Source organism: Salmo salar, chromosome 02 (genome assembly GCF_965601325.2).
Source record: "Salmo salar chromosome 02, fSalSal1, whole genome shotgun sequence".
Lineage (NCBI taxonomy): Eukaryota > Metazoa > Chordata > Actinopteri > Salmoniformes > Salmonidae > Salmo > Salmo salar.
The window spans coordinates 37,096,171-37,114,930 of NC_138292.1; the positions used below are offsets into that span (position 1 = coordinate 37,096,171).

At 41.1% G+C, this 18,760-nt stretch overlaps 1 protein-coding gene across 1 annotated transcript in view; it reads left to right on the forward strand.

Moving 5' to 3' along the window:
- LOC106581868 (high affinity nerve growth factor receptor-like) overlaps nucleotides 1-18,760 on the forward strand; it is a 33,939-nt gene that overhangs the window by 3,237 nt on the left and 11,942 nt on the right. The window contains exons 2-12 of the mRNA XM_014164305.3: nucleotides 854-928; nucleotides 1,486-1,557; nucleotides 7,160-7,228; nucleotides 7,594-7,748; nucleotides 7,982-8,124; nucleotides 8,441-8,579; nucleotides 14,408-14,740; nucleotides 14,937-14,957; nucleotides 15,212-15,270; nucleotides 15,399-15,501; nucleotides 16,408-16,560. Coding sequence (XP_014019780.1) covers nucleotides 854-928; nucleotides 1,486-1,557; nucleotides 7,160-7,228; nucleotides 7,594-7,748; nucleotides 7,982-8,124; nucleotides 8,441-8,579; nucleotides 14,408-14,740; nucleotides 14,937-14,957; nucleotides 15,212-15,270; nucleotides 15,399-15,501; nucleotides 16,408-16,560 — 1,322 coding nt within the window. The remainder of the gene's footprint in view (nucleotides 1-853; nucleotides 929-1,485; nucleotides 1,558-7,159; nucleotides 7,229-7,593; nucleotides 7,749-7,981; nucleotides 8,125-8,440; nucleotides 8,580-14,407; nucleotides 14,741-14,936; nucleotides 14,958-15,211; nucleotides 15,271-15,398; nucleotides 15,502-16,407; nucleotides 16,561-18,760) is intronic.

The following is an 18,760-nucleotide window of genomic DNA, read 5'->3' on the forward strand; positions in this document are numbered from 1 at the left end:
TCTTCGGCTGTTCCATAGGAGAACCCTTTTGGTTTTCATGTAGAACCCTTTGTGTAGGGGTTCTACATGGAACCCCAAAAAGGGTTTTACCTGGAACCAAAAGGGTTCTTCAAAGGGTTATACTATGGGGACAGAAAAATAACCCTTTTAGGTTCTAGATAGCACATTTTTGTTCTAAGATTGAATATACAAAGAGGTTCAAGATACTGTAGTTCAAGAGTAGGGCAAAGTGACCTTGTGTTAAATGAGTGTTGAGTTGACATACTGTCCCCTCGTGAAATAATAGGTGCGTCTGGAAAAGTGGAAAATGACTCATTGAAGAGAATTTACCATCAGCGATGTCAAATGAGTGTCTCGCAAGAAGACAAATGGTTTTTCCAAGTCTTCTCTACAGTAGATTTAGTTTTGATATTAGCTTAGTGGTTTGTTTTCTTTGCATCGGCGTTGGTCTGGTTATGCTATCAGTTGTCAGGCTCTAGCCTACAAAGGCCCATGGTTTGGACAATGCACAATTTCACTATAAAATATAACACTCAGTGCTGTACTGTGTCAATTCAGTACCTTTTTAGGGCTTTCATCACATTTAATACATGTACAACCTTTTGTATTGGTCATTATATTAACTGTCCTGCTTTGCCTGGATTGCTGTGGATAAAAATTATTGATAACAATAAAGATAATTTTCCATTCAAGCATTTTTTTTGTTGCTTTTAATAAGCCTATGAAGCTCATTGTTCCTAGACAGTATTTTAGTATTTTAATTTTCAATAGATTTTTTGTTGTTGCTTTAAAAACAAATGTACTCAAATCAACTCTGAATGTCATTGTATTTCTTTTTTGTTTCTTTACCCAGTTACATCGAAAATCAAGCCGACCTGGAGAACATTACAGAAGTAGACCTTGCCAACTATAGAGAGTTGAAGAATCTGTGAGTAACCTTGCATAATATGTAATATGTACAGTATTTTTCTAATGTTGTATGATAATATGTTTGTAGATGTCCGTTTGTAATACTGCATGAAATACAAAATGTGCTACAATACACCTAGCAGTTGATTTGATTGACTTGGCTTTAAATATTTGGTTGGTCCTGTCATTGATTGAGTGGTCTTCTCTACACTCCACCCTCCCTATTCACCCTCTCCAATATACCCTCTACCTTGTTATAGCAATCTGCAGTACTAAACTTTACAACTCAACATTTCATTTCCTTTATGGCTCTTTCAATCAAGGGGGTAAACCTCCTGTGTTGCACATTAGCTATTATTCTGAGCAGAAATCTGCAGTCCTGTACAGTAATTTAATTTAAATCGTTCATCTGAGTACCTTACAACTTCCGTATTCAAAGAAAGGAAATGGTCTGGAGCTAGCTAACACAGCTAATACAGACTGGTTAATATACACACTATGGTTAACTATTAGCATAATCAGTGATTCGCACTTCCTGTTCTGTCTTTTGTTTGTCTGTCGTGTTTCTCCCTCCAGCACGGTCACGTTCTGCAGGCTGGCGTACATCTCGGCTAATGCTTTCCAACACAACCTCAAGCTCCAATATGTGTAAGTGTCCTTGGCTTTACAAAGGGATTGTCTTTCCTTGTCATGTCTCGACCCATGCTTGGGTCAGGCTCTTTGTTGCTGTCAATTAAGGGGAAGTTCCCGAGCCTTGAGATCTTGAGTTTATTATTCAAAAAATATAAAAACTGCATAACAATAGATTTAGGCTGGATTACAGATTCAAATTACTGAAATGTAATCATAATTCATTTGATACCATTTTATTCAACAGTAATACTGTGTAAGTTATTTAGGCACAGAATGCATTGGTATAGTATCAGAGGCTCAACAGTAGTGGGTCATGTGGGACAGATTCTGACCTCTGATCTAACAGCGTGTTAAATTTGTTTTACAAGAAACATGCCATTTCAATTTAAAGTCAAAAGGATTGGGTTGACACAATGTAGACCAACCTGTTTTTACAAGTGTAGTCACAGTCAACGTACAACATATTGGACCACGTTTAGCATATTGAAATGAATTGGATTTCACTTGTTAGAAAGTTTGAATCAACTATATTAGAAAAACAAACACTGATGGATGAATCGTAGATTACTTTTCTGATGTTTGTGTTTCTAACACTGTGATCCAAACTTTCTCACAAATGGAATCCTTCAACTACCTTCTAAAGACATACTGTACAGCACACTAGAAACTAGCAAACTAGCATTAGTGTTGCACGTATGTTGTGTTGGGGAGTAGTGAACTACATGTTGTACAACTAGTAATTTAACTACATTTTGCACTTGGTTGTAGATGAACTACAGTTGAAGTTGGAAGTTTACATACACCTTAGCCAAATACATTTCAACTCAGTTTTTCACAATTCCTAACATTTAATCCTAATAAAAATTCCCTGTCTTAGGTCAGTTAGGATCACCTCTTTATTTAAAGAATGTGAAATGTCAGAATAATAGCAGAGAGAATTATTTATTTCAGCTTTTATTTCTTTCATCACATTCCCAGTGGGTCAGAGGTTTACATACACTCAATTAGTATTTGGTAGCATTGCCTTTAAATTGTTTAACTTGGGTCAAACGTTTCAGGTAGCCTTCCACAAGCTTCCCACAGTAAGTCGGGTGAATTTTGGCCCACTCCTCCTGACAGAGCTGGTGTAACTGAGTCAGGTTTGTAGGCCTCCTTGCTCACACACACTTTTTCAGTTCTGCCCACAAATGTTCTATAGGATTGAGGTCAGGGCTTTCTGATGGCCACTCCAATACCTTGACTCTGTTGTCCTTAAGCCATTTTGCCACAACTTTGTAAGTATGCTTGGGGTCATTGTCCATTTGGAAGACCTATTTGCGACCAAGCTTCAACTGATGTCTTGAGATGTTGCTTCAATATATCCACATAATTTTCCATCCTCATGATGCCATCTATTTTGTGAAGTGCACCAGTCCCCACTGCAGCAAAGCACCCCCACAACATGATGCTGCCACCCCCGTGCTTCACGGTTGGAATGGTGTTCTTCGGCTTGCAAGCCTCCCCCTTTTTCCTCCAAAAATAACGTGGTCATTATGGCCAAACAGTTCTATTTTTGTTTCATCAGACCAGAGGACATTTCTCCAAAAGTATGATCTTTGTCCCCATGTGCAGTTGCAAACCGTAGTCTGGCTTTTTTTATGGTGGTTTTGGAGCAGTGGCTTCTTCCTTGTTCTGGGATTGATTTGCACTTTTCACACCAAAGTACATTTGTCTCTAGGAGACAGAACGCATCTCCTTCCTGAGCGGTATGACGGCTGTGTGGTCCCATGGCGTTTATACTTGCGTAGTATTGTTTGTACAGATGAACGTGGTACCTTCATGTGTTTGGAAATTGCTCCCAAGGATGAACTAGACTTCTGAAGGTCTACAATTGTTTTCTGAGGTCTTGGCTGATTTATTTGAATTTTCCCATGATGTCAAGCAAAGAGGCATTGAGTTTGAAGGTAGGCCTTGAAATACATCCACAGGTACATCTCCAATTGACTCAAATGATGTAAATCAGAAGCTTCTAAAGCCATGACATAATTTTCTGGAATATTCCAAGCTGTTTAAAGGCACAGTCAACTTAATGTATGTAAACTTCTGACCCACTGGAATTGTGATACAGTGAATTATAAGTGAAATAATATGTCTGTAAACAATTGTTGGAAAAATTACTTGTGTCATCCACATAGTAGATGTCCAAACCGATTTGCCAAAACTATAGTTTGTTAACAAGAAATTTGTGGAGTGGTTGAAAAACAAATTTTAATGACTCCAACCTCAGTTTTTTATCATGTAGCGGTGTAGCTAACTACTAGAAATACACACTACTTTTTTTATTAAAAAAATTAAATATGGTTGAAGTAGGCACGAATTTCCTTACTTTTTCGTCATCAGACCTGCCTAATTGTCACATAAAACATCATTTTTGTTTTTAATAGGATAAATTACATATTCTGTTAACATCTGACTCCAGATTGATCTGTTCTTGCAACTTGCAGTCTATGTGTCACGTCCTGACCAGTATAAGGGGTTATTTGTTATTGTAGTTTGGTCAGGACGTGGCAGGGGGTGTTTGTTTAGAGTGTTTCGGGGTTTGTTGGGCTATGTTCTTTGTTAGTCTATTTCTATGTTAGTTCTAGTATGTTTATTTCTATGTGATGTTTATTGGGTGGACCTTCAATTGGAAGCAGCTGCTCCTCCCTCCACTGCTTGGTCCGTTTGTGGTGGGTAGTTCTGTCACGGTTGTCGTATGGATTGGACCAAAACGCAGCAGGAATATGCATACTCATCAAATTTTTATTTTGAAGAAGGAGAAACAACTAAATACGTACACAAAAAAAAAAGAACAAACGAACCTAAACAGTCCCGTCAGGTGCAATAAACACTAAACAAGGAACAACTACCCACAAATCCCATAGAAAAACACCCCTCTTAAATAGGACCTTCAATTAGAAGCAACGAGGAGCAGCTGCTTCCAATTGAAGGTCCACCCAATAAACATCACATAGAAATAGACATACTAGAACTAACATAGAAATAGACTAACAAAGAACATAGCCCAACAAACCCCGAAACACTCTAAACAAACACCCCCTGCCACGTCCTGACCAAACTACAATAACAAATAACCCCTTATACTGGTCAGGACGTGACACTATGACATTTCAGATTTAGATATGTTAATTTTCACACAAAGTAGTTTGGATGAAGTGAACTACTTTTTCAAAGTAACTTTAGTTAAACAAACTATGTTTTTCTTGACGGTAGCTTTAGTGTAGCTTAACTTCTTACAGTGTGAGGTAATTGGTAGCTTGGTAAACTATATTTTCAGAGTAGCTTCCCCAATACTGCCAGTATCCATGCCAATCATCCCTCCATCAGTAGCTGACCCTTGTCTCCACCATCTTGTCCTCATCATCTTACTAAACATGTGTGACATGTCCGATGTTGTTTATCTGAAAGACTGGCGGTTTGGGAGGAGGAGGGGGTGTAGAGGGAAGGGTACTGAATGGGGTTCAGGGATGGTGGGGGGGTGGGGGGGTTCTGGTGAAATCGGAGAAGACTTCCACCAGTCACCATTTACTCGCTCACTTTGGTGGATTATCGACAACTGCTGCATAATAAATACACTCCACTAAGGGTCCATTATCGCTTAATCAATATTTCGAAGACGGGGGTTGTGGGGTGTAACAGATGTGTCTCTTAGATTGGGAGCACCACTCAAAATGGGTGAGAACATGGGAGGGGCTCTGATACTGTACTTGGGGGGCAATTTTTCAAGACATACCAGGACATTTTCTCCTCCACCCCTTCCTTGTTCCTTAAGATATTTAAGTGGTGTGGTATATGGCCAATATACCACGGCTAAGGGTTGTTCTTATGCACGACGCAACGCGGAGTGGTATATTGGCCATATATCACAAACCCCCGAGGTGCCTTATCGCTATTATAAACTGCTTACCAACGTAACTAGAGCAGTAAAAATACATGTTTTGTCATACCCATGGTATACGGTCTAATATACCACGGCTGTCAGCCAATCAGCATTCACAGCTCGAACCAACCAGTTTATAAATGAAGATGCTGTGCGTGAGCACAGCGAGGAGCAGCTGCCATTCCCGGCCATCCTCCCTTCCCCTGTGGCCCGGGAGGAATTGAGCTGGTAATAGATAAGCCCCAATGGCTAACCCATCTGACATGAACTTTTGGGAGCAAGGAAAACAAATAATTGAACCCCTGCTGGCCCCCATTGGCCCTGCCAGAGTGAATATGTATCGGTTGCATGAGGTGCCTCCCCAGTGTGGTCTGCTGTCATCTTCTGAGAGGTTTTATTTACACCCTCTGCCAGCACAGAAGCATTTCAGAGCAGTCATGGTGATCTGCAGTACGTTTAAAAAGATACACTAGGGATACATAGGGGATAACATATCTAAGCAGTGATATGCCTCAGAAATCCACATTTTCTTTTGATTTACAATAAAGTGCAGCACATCTGAATGTACAGTAGGTCTATGAAAGCTACATCTGCCAATCGCCCGCAATATTGAAGCTTTTTTATCAAATGAATTAACCTCATACTCCTAATACACAATATTTGATATAGTAAAATCTGTTCTCCTTTCTCCTAATACAAGTACAAGCAGCATCATCAGGCTAATATAACTCGAGCACTCTAGTAGTGTTCGATGGCCATGCATAATGACCACCGTCTCAGAGAAGTGTTTGGGCTAATCACCTAATGTACAGAACAGTGAGACAACAGCGAGAGGTGTGCCAATGATGTTTGAATGTAGCACTTGATGTAAAAGACTTGCCTGGGTAATTAAGCAGAGCACATTTGATGTAAAAGACTTGCCTGGGTAATTAAGCAGAGCACATTTGATGTAAAAGACTTGCCTGGGTAATTAAGCAGAGCACATTTGATGTAAAAGACTTGCCTGGGTAATTAAGCAGAGTACATTTGATGTAAAAGACTTGCCTGGGTAATTAAGCAGAGTACATTTGGAGGCACCAATGTGTCCACCCAGAGAGTAGTTCTAAGCAGGTCCGCATTGTTCTGCACTGAGTGATCATATCTTGGGATTCGTTCAGTATGATTTATTTCAACAACATAAAAACATATATTTTACAAAACCATCTCTCCAGATTAATGTTTATTTACTTCATCCCAAAAATGATTATAGATAACACAAAAGAGTATATTACAGACTCTGATTTTTGTCCTCATTATGGCAGCGTTTGAGAAAACAACAGGTGTCAGACACACGGTAGAACAGAAAAACTCATTTGAATAGATATAAAAAATACATGTGTAAACATAACAAACAGCAAGGCTGTAATGACTGCTGATTGTTTGTGCGTGAATGTGAGGACTCTTGACACGCTGGACACCTAAAGATGAGCATATGGAAACAGTGCATAAACAAAATGGTCCCTTTTTACTGGTAATTGTTTTAAATATTGAGCTGTTTGCCATGCACAGGCCATTCTTATGCAAAACTCAACACGGGTGAAAAGAGGGGGGGAATTATAGACTCAACAATAAATTGTATAATACTGTATTTACATTTTTTGCTATTTATATGCTAAATGTCCTGTTGAATGGATGTTGTTGCCTTATTGTATCACACAGAAACCTGGCATCTAACTCCCTGGAGCATATCAGTTGGAAGGTGTTCCATTTTCTTCCCCTGCTCAACCTGTGAGTAAAAACCACTCAGAACATCACTTCTGTACTCTCTTCAACTAGTCAACCTGTGACTGAAATATCAACTCAAAGATGGTCGCTTTGTATGAGCAACATAGACCCCTTTCACTCTGTTTTGGAACTGATTGCAGAGAATTTTCAACACATATTTCACTGATAAATTATTTTCTATGTTGAGTTTTTACTCTCTATTCACTCCCCTCTTCCTTAAAATCTAGAATGTTCTATTTGCAGTGTGCGTCGTTGATAATAACGACCTTGAATACTTTGTATAGTCCTTTAGAAAGAAGAAGAAGGTTACACAATTGAGAGAAAACTTTCGGACTTAACAGACCGATTTTCTCTGTGTTCCCTTTCAGGGTTTTGAGGGACAACCCCCTTGAGTGCTCCTGTGATATCCATTGGCTGCAGCAATGGCAGCTTAATGACCACAGTGACCTTGACAAGCAACCGCTACACTGCCTCTCCAATGGCCATGCCCGACGGTTGGACTCCTTACTGATGGAGAATTGCAGTGAGTTGAATTGATAGATTTTTACTCAGTTCAGAGATAAAAAAATATGTTTTTACTTTATTATTACTAAGTAATATATGCATGAATAGTAGAAGTAGTCTGACAAGGCTTTATTAGACTTAATTGCATTAGTGGCATTGCTGATAGGATTACTACTAAACGCCATTATCAATATTAAATACCCCAGTCCAGACCATAGATTTTCCAACCCATTCTTGGTCATTGTTTTGCAGCTGTACCGAATGTCGCCATTGTCCATGCCAACACCAAGGTCCAGGAGGGGGGCAACCTGACATTTTTGTGTCAGGTGACAGGAGAGCCCATGCCTGTAGTGAGGTGGCGCACAAATAAACTGCTGTCTCGCTATACTGTACAGGTACTGAGTGATGATGTCATCTGGACATACTGATTGGGGAAAACCAGCTAGATCAGTACTTGTTTCTGAGATATTGCACAATGCACTTTTTGTTCCCTTTAATATGTCTAACATCTTTTAAAAGACAAACTCTAGTAACATGATCAGGGTCACATTTGAAGGAAATATTCAGAACTAAAAATAAAACAGTATTATGGTGTATTTCGGTTTTCTTATTGTGTACATTGTCATAATCCTTCAGACTCTCCTTGCATCTCAGATGTCTCCATGATTGTTGTAAACCCCTGTTGTCCTCTGCGTTTTGTTCCATCTGCAGGAGAGGTTCTGGGGCTCCACTTTGAAGCTGGAGCTGCAGCTGTGGAATATGTCCTCAGACGACAACCTGCACAACTTGACCTGTGAGGCAGAGAACCGGGCCGGGCCCGGGGAAGAGAAAGTGACGTTGGACATTGAATGTAAGTGCCAATGAACTATTAAAGCCGTCAGGGTGTTGAAAGCTGAAAGACTCAGTGAGAGCTGTCATACTGCAATGAAAGCAGGAGAGGTAGAGAAAAATGGTGTCAATTTTCCTCTCGCAGCAATGTGTATAGCCAGAGATTTTTCCCCCAGAATGAAATACTTAGTATTAATAATTGTGGCAAAAAATAAGCCTACCTTGTCACTTTGCTTTAACATGCCACAGGTCTTTCGTTTTGATTATTATTATCAGCTGTCACTCAATAATACATTAGTACAGTGGCAATTTTAGTATGTAAATCTTGGTAGAGCAAATTTGTATTTTTGTATTTTTTTTAAGCATACCAGCAAAGCCACTACACAACACAAAAGTAAACAATACATTACATTCACTATAACGGTGACAAACGGTACCAACAAACTGTCTTCTGTCCAAACAGCAGAATTTTCTTTTCAGCACAATGGAGTGAATCCTTACCACCACTACACCTGGCTATCAGCAGAGCCTTGTCTGGCAGCAAAACAATTCATTCAGCCTCATTTACTGACTTTTAAAAACCATAACCATAACCATATGGCTGACTAACTTAAACGAATGTGGTTTCTACTGACAATTGAGATGTACAAACTATGGCATAAGGGAACGACGAGCGGATAAGAGGCAATCCGTCATTTCGATTAAGACATTATTAACACGCCAGCTAAGACGGACGTTGTCAATATAACTATTTGTTCAGGACTTTTGAAATGTACAGCGACAGAATTCAGAACATGGGTAGTTCTTAGAGTATTCTCTCTGTACAACAGTTCAGAACAGTAGCATACATAAACGGGGCATATATATACATATACAGTGCATTCGGAAAGTATTCAGACACCTTTACTTTTTCCATATTTTGTTACGTTACAGCCTTAGTGTAAAACTCCTCATCAATCTACACACAATATTTTATTTATTTTATTTCACCTTTATTTAACTAGGCAAGTCAGTTAAGAACAAATTCTTATTTACAATGACGGCCTAGGAACAGTGGGTTAACTGCCTTGTTCAGGGGCAGAACGACAGATTCTTACCTTGTCAGCTCAGGGATTCAATCTAGCAACGTTTCGGTCACTAGTCCAACGCTCTACCCACTAGGCTACATGCCTCCCCATAATACCCCATAATGACAGAGCAAAAACGGTTTTACATTTTTGCACATTTATAAAACGAAAATAACTGAAATATCACATTTACAAGTATTCAGACCCTTTACTCAGTACATTGTTGAAGCACATTTGGCAGCGATTACAAATCAAATCAAATCAAATTTATTTATATAGCCCTTCTTACATCAGCTGATATCTCAAAGTGCTGTACAGTAACCCATCCTAAAACCCCAAACAGCAAGCAATGCAGGTGTAGAAGCACGGTGGCCAGGAAAAACTCCCTAGAAAGGCCAAAACCTAGGAAGAAACCTAGAGAGGAACCAGTCTATGAGGGGTGGCCAGTCCTCTTCTGGCTGTGCCGGGTGGAGATTATAACAGCACATGGCCAAGATGTTCAAATGTTCATAAATGACCAGCATGGTCAAATAATAATAATCATAGTAGTTTTCGAGGGTGCAACAAGTCAGCAACTCAAGAGTAAGTGTCAGTTGGCTTTTTCATAGCCGATCTTTGAGAGTATCTCTACCGCTCCTGCTGTCTCTAGAGAGTTGAAAACAGCAGGTCTGGGACAGGTAGCACATCCGGTGAACAGGTCAGGGTTCCAGCAGGTCTGGGACAGCAGGTCTGGGACAGGTAGATGTCCTAACTGAATTGCCAAGACTATAATTTGTTAACAAGAAATTTGTGGAGTGTGTGAAAAACGAGTTTTAATGGGATGGTGTTCTTCGGCTTGCAATTTACACCTATTTGTAGGTGTATATATATAAAACAAATAGGTGTAAAACAAGTTTTAATGACTCCAACATAAGTGTATGTAAACTTATAATATATATATATATATATATATATATATATATATATATATATATATAAGTTTACATACACTTATGTTGGAGTCATTAAAACTCGTTTTTCACCCACTCCACAGATTTCTTGTTAACAAACTATAGTTTTGGCAAGTCGGTTAGGATATCTACTTTGTGCAAGACACCAGTAATTTTTCCAACAACTGTTGACAGACAGACTATTTCACTTATACTTCACTGTATCACAATTCCAGTGGGTCAGAATATTACATACACTAAGTTGACTATGCCTTTAAATAGCTTGGAAAATTCGAGAAAATTATGTCATGGCTTTAGAAGCTTCTGATAGGCTAATTGACATCATTTGAGTCAATTAGAGGTGTACCTGTGGATGTATTTCAAGGCCTACCTTCAAACTCAGTGCCTCTTTGCTTGACATCATGGGAAAATCAAAAGAAATCAGCCAAGACCTCCAAAAAACATTGTAGACCTCCACAAGTCTGGTTCATCCTTGGGAGCAATTTCCAAACACCTGAAGGTACCACCATCATCTGTACAAACAATAGTACGCAAATATAAACACCATGGGACCACGCAGCCATCATACCACTCAGGAAGGAGACGCGTTCTGTCTCCTTGAGACGAACGTACTTTGGTGCGAAAAGTGCAAATCAATCCCAGAATAATAGCCAAGGACCTTGTGAAAATGCTGGAGGAAACAAGTAAAAAAGTGTCTATATCCACAGTAAAATGAGTACTATCTTGACATAACCTGAAACACCGCTCAGCAAGGAAGAAGCCACTGCTCCAAAACCACCATAAAAATGCCAGACTACGGTTTGCAACTGCACATGGGGACAAAGATCGTACTTTTTGGAGAAATGTCCTCTGGTCTGATGAAACAAAAATAGAACTGTTTGGCCATAATGACCATCGTTATGTTTGGAGGAAAAAGGGGGAGGCTTGCAAGCCGAAGAACACCATCCCAATCGTGAAGCACGGGGGTGGCAGCATCATGTTGTGGGGGTGCTTTGCTGCAGGAGGGACTGGTGCACTTCACAAAATAGATGGCATCATGAGGGAGGAAAATTATGTGTATATATTGAAGCAAAATTTCAAGAACTTCAACCATCAAGCGCTATGGTGAAACTGGCTCTCATGAGGACCGCCACAGGAAAGGAAGACCCAGAGTTACCTCTGCTGCAGATGATAATTTCATTAGAGTTACCAACCTCAGAAATTGCAGCCCACATAAATGCTTCACAGAGCTCAAGTAACAGACACATCTCAACATCAACTGTTCAGAGGAGATTGTGTGAATCAGGCCTTCATGGTCGACTGCTGCAAAGCAACCGCTACTAAAGGACACCAATAAGAAGAAGAGACTTGCATTTGCCAAGAAACACGAGCAATGGACAATAGACTGGTGGAAATCTGTCCAAATTTGAGATTTTTGGTTCCAACCTCCGTGTCTTTGTGAGATGCAGAATACGGTGAACAGATGATCTCCTCATGTGTGGTTCCCACCATTAAGCATTGATGAGGAGGTGTAATGGTGTGGGGGTGCTTTGCTGGTGACACTGTCTTTGATTTACTTAGAATTCAAGGCATACTTTGGCTACCACACCATTCTGCAGTGATACACCTTCCCATCTGGTTTGCGCTTAGTGGGACTATTACTTGTTTTTCAACAGGACAATGATCCAAAACACCTCCAGGTTGTGTAAGGGCTATTTGACCAAGGAGAGGGATGGAGTTCTGCATCAGATGACCTGGCCTCCACAATCACCCGACCTCAACCCAATTGAGATGGTTTGGGATGAGTTGGGCCGCAGATTGAAGGAAAAGCAGCCAACAAGTGCTCAGCATATATGGGAATTCCTTCAAAACTGTTGGGAAAGCATTCCAGGTGAAGCTGGTTGAGAGAATGCCAAGAGTGTGCAAAGCTGTCATCCAAACAAAGGATGGCTACTTTGAAGAATCTCAAATCTAAAATATATTTTGTATATTTGTTGAACACTTTTTTGGTCATATCAGGATTCCATATGTGTTATTTCATAGTTTTGATGTCTTCACTATTATTCTACAATGTAGAAAATAGTAAAAATAAAGAAAAACCCTTGAATGAGTAGGTGTGTCCAAACTTTCGACTGGTACTGTATATGTATATATATTTTTGTTAAACAGGTGGGGCTCAAAACTGGTGGCTCTGCCCCACCTGCCCTGAATGACGGATAGCCACTGCATTAGTAATACATCACTGTAACGTTACATTAGTGATGCATTATTTTTAATGTCCCATTTTTCTCATTTATCAACCATACAAGGACAAAGACCTCAAACAGATGACAGAACAAAACAGACATCTGATTATAGAAGATACATTATACTGTCAGAGACTGTGGTTCTGCCTTAGCCCAGCATTTCTACTGAAACATTTCTGAATTGCAGCAAACTGTGGTCCCACAGAGAGAGTGCGTCAATGCATTAGCAATACATTACAGAAAATATTGTCCAAACAATATAATTTCACCAACTCAGTGACACTCATTGGAAAATAAAGCCCAAAAAGAGCTGCAGCCAAATGCATGAGCATCGAGGGACAGTTAATGAATGTAAGGAGGAAAATAGGCTGATAAGCGTGGTAAGATTCGATAAGAGCCCCGGCTAATGGACTTCCCCCTCCCACTCCGGAACACAGTATTCGTCCAGAGTGATTGGCAGCCTGTAAGTGCGTTAGCGCGGCTAATCTATCAACATCAGTCCCCCTAGTGGATGGACACTCATTAACCGCTAGCCTTTAATTACCCTTAATTAGCTCCCCGATCAGCAGGGTGTTTACAGCCAGGGCTCTGCTCTGCTGAGTGGCTGGTCTGACCACTTCCTGGGATCCAGGCGATTGGTGCTGCGGAGGCAGCATCCGTTCAGTAATATATATAAAATAAACTTGCTTGAGAAAAGGTTTTTCAAAATGAATATATAGACTACACCCTAGAAATCGATAGCAAGAATCAATCAAACAAATCTAATCTACGAAGAAAACGTTGAACGGTTAACTATAATTTAGTCTATGATTTCAGACAGAGTTCAACAAAACTTATATTGTGCTCATTTCTAACCCACTATAAAGAAATTGGGGACATTAAATCAAACCTGATGGGTTGTGCTAATTGTGCTAAATGTGCTAATTTTTGCTGTCCATGACTGTCTTTAGCATCCCTTTTCAGGGATAATCTATACAAAAGAGACAAATGCCTCGCTATCCCCTTAGCACAGCATTTTCTGCAGTAGGGTCATAGGTTAAAAGCAGTGGAATGGTCGGTGGAAATTGTCAGAGTGAGGGGTCTCTCTGCATCAGCATAGTCTTCGATCTAAAGAAGCCATTTCCTGTAGCCTCTTGTCAGCTCTGTGCTTCCAGGTAGCTCTTGTGGTTAGGGGCCCTAACAAAACCTGGATTCATTATTCATACCAGGTCAACAGGTTGACAGTGTAGATGGAGAACATTGATTCATGGAAACGCATAGGAGGAACCTATAGGTCACTTGGATGAGGCTGAACCTTCTATTGACCAACCAATGACTTTATGTCTGAAACAGGTTGGATGTGGTAAACTGAAAATTCAGCACAAATAAATAATTTATGTGTAGATAACTAGGGTTATGGCTTTGTGTATAATTATTTCAGCTAAGTGTGATCTCACTCTAATATCATGTTCAATAATTTACACACATTTATTGTAAAAGATTTTGAGGGTATTGCTCACTGTACGGTAGGTTGACCAATCTTCTGAATTCAGAAATAGCCTTTGTTTCACCTTGTCTCCTTACCCATTCACACATCCTAACGGACCACATCTCATGTCTTCCATCCAGTTCCAGCCAAAATCATATTCCTGCACAACGCCGAGCAACAGCACCACTGGTGTGTCCCCTTTAAGGTGGACGGGAACCCTGAGCCAACCATCCGCTGGCTTTTCAACGGCTCCAACCTGACCGAAGGCCTCTACACCTACACACAGTTCATTCCCGACTCGGACGACGGCTCTGTGAAGCACGGTTGTCTATTTCTCAACAAGCCCACCCACCTGAACAACGGCCTCTACACCATCATTGTGGAGAACAGACTGGGCATGGAACAAGCCACGGCCACGGGAAAGTTCATGGACAACCCCTTTGACCCCTTCGATCCTGAGGGCATCATCCCAGGTGATTGTCTGAAATTAAAGGTCAAAGAATTAGGAATTGTAATAATAATAGTAATTTAATAGGATCTCTATGATACCCACCCTCACTATTCACCAACTTGTGTTATATTAAATACAGTCTCATGTGCTTGCATATCCAGTATGTACTGTATACTTAGTCTAAATTTGTCATCCTCTCCTCTTTTTCTTCATGCCAGTCCTTGAAGAAAGGGATCCACGTAAGCCTCTTGAATGTTATTTTGACAGCGATTATTACCTGGTAGAAACAGATAACTTCCTAAACTGTACCTAACGAGAACAAAAAATAGTTATCACGAGAAGTAGAGTGTAAATTACCCGGGATTTATTTTTCATATACTCCACTTTCTTTTAATACACCGTGTGTCAGTGTCTTGCATACTTTATGTGTGGTTATCATGGTGATTTGTGAGTAACGATCCATCATTAATGATTCCTTTTCTGCTCCCTCCAGTTCCCACCAACAAATCTAATGAGGATGTCACTGAGAACCTGGAGAGCAGAGTGTTTGGGGTGAGACGCCATTCAATGGGTCTGAAACATAGTAATAATATAACATACACTATGGAAAGCTAATGTTTTAGCAAATGTTATGTTATGCTATGCTAGGCTATGTTGATGCTAATTATGTTTCTGTGCAGGTGTCGGTGGCAGTGGGTCTGGCTGTGTTAGCTTGCACCTTCCTCCTCATTATGGTACTGATCATCAACAAGTGTGGCCAGCAGTCCAAGTTTGGTATTCACCGTAAGTGACACACTCTACTATGCATTGTGTTTCAAATACCACAGTAGTGTCTGTTATTTTGCACAAAGTATAATCTCCTATACTCAGAGGGGTAATAGTAAGCAACACATTACCTGGGTTTTCATAGAAGACAGCTATGAAACAACCTGAGATGGGTTTGCTGTTCTCAAAACCCCTCAATTGTTAGAAAGTGAAGGCTTGAGACTAAATTCTGACATGTCCCTGTCTGGAGCATTCAATAAGACACAACCCCAGGAGAAAATGACACTTTGCCAATGGTAAAGACTTCTCGGAAAACGCATATCTATTCCAAACTGAAACAAGCAAAAGCCAGCGACAATGCCAACTCCTTTTTTTCTTTATCACTTTGGAATTGCCAATAGTTCCGCAGCAAGCATTGTATTCCTCTCTGAAAGTGATTCGCATGAGGCCAGGCAATATAGGGTTTCCGCCAGGCTGTAACTTTGCACACTGTCAGCCCAACAGCTCGGTTAGAGTCCCTTAATTACAGCAGTGAACGGCGTCAGGAGCCCCTAGCTGCAGCGTTGGCCATTAAAGAAGACTGATGGAGGCCAGCTAGGCATGATAGGTCCTCTCAGACCCCCCCAGAAAGTGCCTAAGTGGGCCTGATTGCCTAAGTGGGCACCCCTCCTGGCCAACTCGTTTCCCCTCGCTTGCTGCCCTCTACCATTTTCCATCAGGAGCTCTGGGGGTTCTGTGGTTTTCTCGTTGAGTGGGTTTTACAATTGTTAATACTGTCTACAGAAAATACAGGAGTTGCTTACTGCTCTGACGTCCATTTTCCAACATTTTCTTTGTTGCTGAACAATGCATCCATAAATTGCTGAAAAATAAATGGATGTATCACATTCACATCTCTCTCTCTCTCTCTCTCTCTCTCTCCAGGTTCATCTGTCTTGGGAACAGAGGATGATCTTGCTGTGTCACTGCGTTTCATGAACTTTGGGGCCAGCCCTCCTTCCTCTGATGACTCTGGGATGTCCAGCTTTGTGGAGAACCCCCAGTACTTCTGTGGCATTTTCAAAGACAAAGACATGTGTGAGTGGAATCGGAATGCAAAATCAAAATCAAAAATCAAATGTATTTATATAGCCCTTCGTACATCAGCTGATATCTCAAAGTGCTGTACAGAAACCCAGCCTAAAACCCCAAACAGCAAGCAATGCATGTGAAAGAAGCACGGTGGCTAGGAAAAACTCCCTAGGAAAAACTCCCTAGAAAGGCCAAAAACCTAGGAAGAAACCTAGAGAGGAACCAGGCTATGAGGGGTGGCCAGTCCTCTTCTGGCTGTGCCGGGTGGATATTATAACAGAACATGGTCAAGATGTTAAAATGTTCATAAATGACCAGCATGGTCAAATAATAATAATCATAGTAGTTGTCGAGGGTGCAACAAGCACGTCCGGTGAACAGGTCAGGGTTCCATAGCCGCAGGCAGAACAGTTGAAACTGGAGCAGCAGCACGGCCAGGTGGACTGGGGACAGCAAGGAGTCATCATGCCAGGTAGTCCTGAGGCATGGTCCTAGGGCTCAGGTCCTCCGAGAGAAAGAAAGAGAGAAAGAAAGAATTAGAGAGAGCATATTTAAATTCACACAGGACACCGGATAAGACAAGAGAAATACTCCAGATGTAACAGACTGACCCTAGCCCCCCGACACATAAACTACTGCAGCATAAATACTGGAGGCTGAGACAGGAGGGATCAGGAGACACTGTGGCCCCATCCGATGAAACCCCTGGACAGGGCCAAACAGGCAGGATATAACCCCACCCACTTTGCCAAAGCACAGCCCCCACACCACTAGAGGGATGTCTCCAACAACCAACTTACCGTCCTAAGACAAGGCCGAGTATAGCCCACAAAGATCTCCGCCACGGCACAACCCAAGGGGGGGGCGCCAACCCAGACAGGAAGACCACGTCAGTGACTCAGCCCACTCAAGTGACGCACCCCTCCCATGGACGGCATGGAAGAACACCAGTACACCAGTGACTCAGCCCCTGTAATAGGGTTAGAGGCAGAGAATCCCAGTGGAGAGAGGGGAACCGGCAAGGCAGAGACAGCAAGGGCGGTTCGTTGCTCCAGCCTTTCCGTTCACCTTCACACTCCTGGGCCAGACTATACTTAATCATAGGACCTACTGAAGAGATAAGTCTTCAGTAAAGACTTAAAGGTTGAGACTGAGTCTGCGTCTCTCACATGGGTAGGCAGACCATTCCATAAAAATGGAGCTCTATAGGAGAAAGCCCTACCTCCAGCCGTTTGCTTAGAAATTCTAGGGACAATTAGGAGGCCTGCGTCTTGTGACCATAGCATAAGTGTAGGTATGTACGGCAGGACCAAATCGGAAAGATAGGTACGAGCAAGCCCATGTAATGCTTTGTAGGTTAGCAGTAAAACCTTGAAATCAGCCCTTGCCTTAACAGGAAGCCAGTGTAGGGAGGCTAGCACTGGAGTAATATGATCACATTTTTTGGTTCTAGTCAGGATTCTAGCAGCCGTATTTAGCACTAACTGAAGATTATTTAGTGCTTTATCCGGGTAGCCGGAAAGTAGAGCATTGCAGTAGTCCAGCCTAGAAGTAACAAAAGCATGGATTAATTTTTCTGCGTCATTTTTGGACAGAAAGTTTCTGATTTTTGCAATGTTACGTAGATGGAAAAAAGCTGTCCTTGAAACAGTCTTGATATGTTCTTCAAAAGAGAGATCAGGGTCCAGAGTAACGCCGAGGTCCTTCACAGTTTTATTTGAGACGACTGTACAACCATCCAGATTAATTGTCAGATTCAACAGAAGATCTCTTTGTTTCTTGGGACCTAGAACAAGCATCTCTGTTTTGTCCGAGTTTAAAAGTAGAAAGTTTGCAGCCATCCACTTCTTTATGTCTGAAACACAGGCTTCTAGCGAGGGCAATTTTGGGGCTTCACCATGTTTCATTGAAATGTACAGCTGTGTGTCGTCCGCATAGCAGTGAAATTTAACATTATGTTTTCGAATGACATCCCCAAGAGGTAAAATATATAGTGAAAACAATAGTGGTCCTAAAACGGAACCTTGAGGAACACCGAAATTTACAATTGATTTGTCAGAGGACAAACCATTCACAGAGACAAACTGATATCTTTCTGACAGATAAGATCTAAACCAGGCCAGAACTTGTCCATGTAGACCAATTTGGGTTTCCAATCTCTCCAAAAGAATGTGGTGATCGATGGTATCAAAAGCGGCACTAAGAT